This window comes from Nanorana parkeri, unplaced genomic scaffold (genome assembly GCF_000935625.1).
Source record: "Nanorana parkeri isolate BGI_ZX_2015 unplaced genomic scaffold, ASM93562v1 scaffold1229, whole genome shotgun sequence".
Classification (NCBI taxonomy): Eukaryota; Metazoa; Chordata; class Amphibia; order Anura; family Dicroglossidae; genus Nanorana; species Nanorana parkeri.
The window spans coordinates 119,254-125,263 of NW_017307497.1; the positions used below are offsets into that span (position 1 = coordinate 119,254).

Sequence of the window (6,010 nt, forward strand, 5' to 3'; positions counted from 1 at the left end):
CCCAGGGGCCGGATCTACCCCCTCCCCTATCAATGTATAACCCTCTTGTTACCTTCCTCTCCTCTCTTTCCACTCTGCAGTGTTATCTATGGAGAAATGTTGAAATGCACTGGGCGGATGCTCTTTGTGAACGCTAATGGCTAGCCTTAATCTAACCACATACAACATCAGGGGACTAAACACCCCATACAAACGACATGTCCTCTTTCGAGAGCTACGTAAAATGAAAAGTGATGTTGCTTTCATACAGGAAACTCCACTAGCACACCAAACCCACGTACGCTTACAATCTGCTTACTATCCCACCTGGTATTACAGCACTACCCCCTCGAGCAGATCCAGAGGCTTGGCCATTGGCTTCCACAAAAGCGTGCCCTTCCGATTATCAGATTCGCAGACGGATCCAAATGGGAGATTCCTGTTCCTTAAGGGACACATTGGGGAACAACTCTATACATTTGTCACGATATATAGCCCGATCCATGCCCAAACGCCCTTTCTGAAAGCTACTCTCCAAAAACTCTGACTTTCAGGGAGGTATCCTCACAGGAGACTTTAACATACAGATAGACTCCCTCCTAGATTCCGCTACCGGACGATCCCACACTTCCTATTCTAAAACTAAACATTATTTAAAAATCCCTTCACCATCTACAATTAATGGATACCTGGTGGATCCTACACCCACGTGAACGGGTTTACACCATTTTCTTACCCGTCCACAACACATACACCCAAATAGACTAGGGCTGCAACAACTAATCGACATAATCGATTATAATCTATTATTGAAAAAGTTGTCAACTTTTACAATCATTGATTAATCGGCTTCCGATTAGTTGGCCCTGTTCACGGCTCTACACACGCTGCGCATCTCGCTCACTACCCGCCCAAATCCACGATCGGCACACGGACGCAGGGAGAAGAAGTAGGGAGGAGCAGGTGTGGGCGTATGACAGGCCCGATCTCAGAAGCAAGTTGCTGGAAGACTGCTCAGATAAGCCTGCACTTTCCCACACATGGTGCTCTATAATCTATTGCTTTTTTCTTGTCCGTAGTAGGTTTCAGGGCTGCCTCTAACCTGAAAAGCAGATCACCTGTAAAAAGAATATTACATAAACACAGCTTAGATGCAGAATCACCTTCCAAAGTCTTTAATCACAAGGCACGACGTGAAGCTCTGGCAGGCATTCTGAATGATTCCACATGGGCAACTGCAATAAAACCAACGGATTTGAACAGCATAGGGAGCAAGTCAAACAATTGTTCCCTAGGAGTACCTGCAAACAGATACACCTTTAACTAAGCCAGAATTCTAAGTTTCTGGCAGCACAAGTAGTGGCTAAGGCAGGCCTCAAATTAGCCAGAGTGCTATTTAGAATTATAGAAATCCAAGCTCCTCTGAGCAAGACTTTCATCTTCTTATCCATGGAATTCCTGAGAATACCCATATCCTCAAAGGCTAGATCAGATTTTTTTTAATAGAGATTTTAGACAAAGGAGCATCTAATTTAGGGACCTTATTCCAAACCATGGCTGGACCGCCAAGGAATGGAAATCTCTGTTTGAGATTAGATAAAAGAGGCTTTTTTTCTGGTTTCACTAACTCTCCAAGTATGGAATCAGAAAGCAATTTATGCACAGGAAACATTCTGGACTTCTTCCTCTGCAAACCCTCATACATAAGGTCAGGTTTTGAAAGCTGTACTTTTTCCTCCTGAATTTCTACGGTTTCATAGATAGCTCTAAGTAAATTGTCTACATCCTCCAATGAAAAGTTATATTTAGAAACACTGGAAGAATCACCCTGACCACTAAACTCCTCAACTGACGAGTCAGCCTGTGAGGGACCTGCATCACTAAGATCTCAGAAATCACTATCACTAAGGCTCAGAAAATCCATGCAAAACGTCCTCTGAAACCACCCAAGACTGAGTCATGGCCGGAGCTTTCGAATTCTCCAACAGGGACCGAAAACATTGAAAAGTGGACACCAGCTCCTCTTAACTGAAGAAAACAAGCTGCTTGCTGCAGGCTGAAGCAGATTCTTCCTTAAATAGTGCACTGATACAAGCTTGACTTGGTACATCCAGAGTTAGGTTTAGCACTACAGACTGCACAATTCTTCCTGGATGCAACTTTTGACTTATCAGGTGCCTTGGCCTGAAACAAGAGGATTCAAAATTTCCAATTACTAAGATGCCCGATAGAGGAAAAACGCAGTGCCACACTCCACCTTCAGCCCACCACCAAGGGGCCCCAGGTGAGACAACTCATGCTCTGCTCTAATGAGTCACTGCTCTGAGTCTCTGTACAGAAGCATGCCTAGACACACTCCAAGTGACAGCAGGAATTAGACAAATTCAGACGCTCAGCAAAGGCAGAATTTTCAGGGATTGTGTGCTAAACTCTAAAAAAAAAATTCGGTCAGCCTTGCTGAGATCAGCAGTAGACTATAGCCAAGTCTTTAGAGGCAGCGACCAGCAGAGCTTGTCTACAACAACTGAAAACATGTGGTGGTGCATTGTTCATCAGCTGGAATTTGTATCCATCAACCGTCAATAGGTTTAAGAGAGGATACATTTATATATCGATATATTTATATCTATGCATAAACAAGTAAACACTTTAATGTGACCTGTTACCAGATAACACTTAGCAGACTGAAAATATAATTAGAATGTATGAAGGTAGCACTTACTCAAGCTCCAATTATGCTTTTAATAGATGTTTCCTGTTTGTAAATAAAAAGCTCTGAAGTTCCGTTTAACCCTTTTGCCAACCACCATCTACATATAAACATTCCACAGCACAATGCCCCCTGTTGGGGATATGTTTGTAAAAACATTCTTCCCATTCAGACCCATCAGACAACACTTTGTGTAGGTGGAGGCTCTTAGTCCCAGGTGTCCCCAACAGCTTTGGTCGACACTGAAGATTGGGAACCATGATTCACAATCATTCGATAACTATGTGAACTACAATGTAGTGATTGCATGCTGGCTGGAGGCTTCTTTGAGAAAAACAGAAGCCTTGACAAAGTCACACCTTCTGGCTGCATTGTTCATCTGCAGTGCCATATGTTTAATGCTGTGATTAGATTACTGTAAAAATAACCAATTATTTATCATTTAGGTATGCAAAAAGGTTGATTATTATTGTCAAGTTAGCTGATGCTACTAAATTTGACCTGGGTATCTATGCAATGACTTCTGGGCATTAAAGTGTTAACCTTCGACATTTGGGAGTGTCTAAGGTTTGCTCTGTCTCACAGTGGCAACTGATGTAAACCCCCTCTGCACAAATTGGGCATGTCTGTTCAAGCACAACAGCACATCTTATGCCTTCATCTCAATAAGAGCTTTATGAGCAGACAGCAGGATTCCAGGTGATTGATTTTTTTAGCTTAAAAATTCTATTGTGCCAAAAACAAGGGAGTAGACAGGGTGTAGAGATGGAAGGCTACTAACATTGAAACAAATGTAGCCTTCACGAGCACTTCAATTTAAATCTGCACACAGCTTAATTTGCTTAACAACATATACAGTACAAAAAATGGTATCTCAGGCACTTTTGTATTATTTGAAAACATGGTCATTCTGTATTTGCTCTAGAATACCCAAGCTCTCCACACATTTATAAATACAGTAATATCCAATATGAAGTACTCTTTCATGCTGATTTGTTTTATCGCACCTTTTATAAAGAAGGCAAAAAGTGCATACAATAGTTTAATGCTGTAAAAATACCAAATATAAAGCAGAGTTTGCCTCTGCACTATTTTTAAAGCACTAGAAATTCCACAAAGCAAATTACAAATAGAAAAAAAATAAGAAATAACAACAGGTAAGGGGGGAAAAAAAAAAAATTCTTCACGGTTATTTTACAAACATTTTTCCTAAAAATCAACATTGGAAAAAGCTAAATAAATAGTTTGGGCTTCACTTTCTTGAAACCGTCTAGAGTTTGTCTTTTGGAATAACAAGTATGCCGGATCCAAACTGGTGCAGACACAGTCTGATGTGGACAAAGTGCATGATGCTGCTGGTGCTGAAAGTGACTCTTAAAGCTGCAGAGGTCTGAGCGTCAGACACAAATGAATCAAATATTTAGAGTACCAAAACAATCTTCCATTGGGAAATAAATTTATACTGGACTGCAGAGAAGTAGAAGAGTAAAAATGGTAAAAAATTTCGTAAAGGTGACCAGGAATGGTAAAGGCAGTCACATGATCACAGATCACGTTTTGAATGTATGAGGCTAGATTAGAAACAAGTAGTTGTGCAAGACTAATCCCTTTCATGGTGAAATGGAGTTTATGGCATTTTCCAGATGATACAGGCTATGACATAAGAAGGCATGGAAGTTTCAAACTTTCCACTGGTGCATACGGTCATGCTTTTTTTTAAAAGCGCCAAAACAGTCCAGAGTCTTAAGGCAACCAAGTTAAAAATACTAATAGGTGAGTACTTGTCACAGTATAGAAGTTTTATTTCCGTGGCCTGATAAAAGTTGGAAGTGCTCCTCTAGCTGTTAGTCCTTCAAAGCGCTTGTATGTGTAGTTAATGAAGACCCAATCCTTGTTCTTGAAGTCTGATTCGGGATGGCTGCTTGCACCTGAGGAAAGACAAGAGTGTGAGAAGTAAAAAAATAAAAAAAAATCATCCTAAGGTTGGCCTAAACAGGAACTTAAAACAGTACCTCTGAATTTAATATAAAAAAAACTGTATAGTAAACTAGTATAGCACTAAAATAATAACTCAATTTTCCCAGCAAACACAAATTACTATTTAAAAGTCAACAGTACTTCTGAAGATGCTTACCCTGCTAAGGGGCCCAAGTATTTTTCCACAGCAACTTTCTCCATCCTGAGCCACATCCCCAGTGTATGCCAAACCCAAAAAACCTAGTTACTTCAATGGAATGCCCATCTTTAGCTTGTTAGATTGCTGACATACCACACATGTGGAGAAGAGGAGGTACAGTCCTGAAGACTTTGTGCAGCAAAGATCACTGGGGAACTCATTTTAGGTACATTCCCTTACATAAACCCAGCAGGAGGCCCTGGAAAAGGATGACTGCACTAGAAATACACTCATACTTTAGATAGGCAACTTACCCATTGGTTTAAGAATATCTGAATCCGGAAATTCATCAAAATTTGAAGTGTCATCAATACTTTTTATTTCAATAGGTATAGCAGCAGGTCTTTCCCTGTAAATTAAATTGTAATAAAATATTTATGCAGAATATAATGTAACCATTGTAGTGAACCCAAGGAAAACAGCTAAATACACATTTAAACTAGATATATGTGCGAATAGTCATACATAACAAAAGCTTTGAAATTCTCCTAAGACAGCTTTATAATTTACAGACAGCAAAGCAGATGACTCTCCTAACACCTTTTTCCATCTGCCTGCTCATTGGACAATAAACCTGAATTATCAGCCATGTCCGATCAGCAGTGCAGAGATCCAAAAAGCAAAAAGGTTGAGCCAACGAATCAAGGTTTGCAGGCTGTGCAGTGTGGAAGAAGCATTGCAACTTCTTTCTCTGATAAAGTTTATGTGTGTGTGTGTGTGTGTGTGTGTGTGTACTGGAGACGGCAACCCGCAAATGCAGCAGTGCCGTCCGTCCGTTTTTTTACTACGGGCGGACGGCAAGAGGTTAAAGTGGCTGACCGATGTAACAAAGCCCTAAAACCCCCAAATGCGGACACCAAGTTAACTAGAGCTGCAACAGTTAAATCGATTTAGTCGATTAAAATCGACGATTGAAAACGTTACCAACGTTTTCGATCGTCGATTCGTCGGCTATCAATTGATTTCCCTGTTCGGGGCTCTACACGCGGCCTGAAGCACACGTCACACGCTGCTCACGTACCGCTGCGCCCGCCGTGCTCACAGGACACCTCCCACCGCACGCTGCTCCCGCCGTGCCCACAGGACGCATAAGCCACGCCCACCGCTGAAGCCTGTTCGCGGCTCCACACTCAAGCCCCGCACGC

At 41.5% G+C, this 6,010-nt stretch overlaps 1 protein-coding gene across 2 annotated transcripts in view; it reads right to left on the minus strand.

Moving 5' to 3' along the window:
- Window positions 1-3,718: 3,718 nt before the first annotated feature.
- The window catches only part of LOC108797116 (serine/threonine-protein kinase 38), a 28,651-nt gene continuing 26,359 nt past the window's right edge, over window positions 3,719-6,010 (minus strand). Inside the window, exons 12-13 of one of the 2 annotated variants that reach the window (XM_018568689.1) lie at window positions 5,120-5,214; window positions 3,719-4,617 (exon numbers count right to left, since the gene is read on the minus strand). In XM_018568689.1, coding sequence (XP_018424191.1) covers window positions 4,490-4,617; window positions 5,120-5,214 — 223 coding nt within the window. In that variant the 3' untranslated portion in view covers window positions 3,719-4,489. Of the gene's footprint in view, window positions 4,618-5,115; window positions 5,215-6,010 lie in introns of both variants that reach the window. The other variant, XM_018568690.1, reaches the window with a different exon arrangement.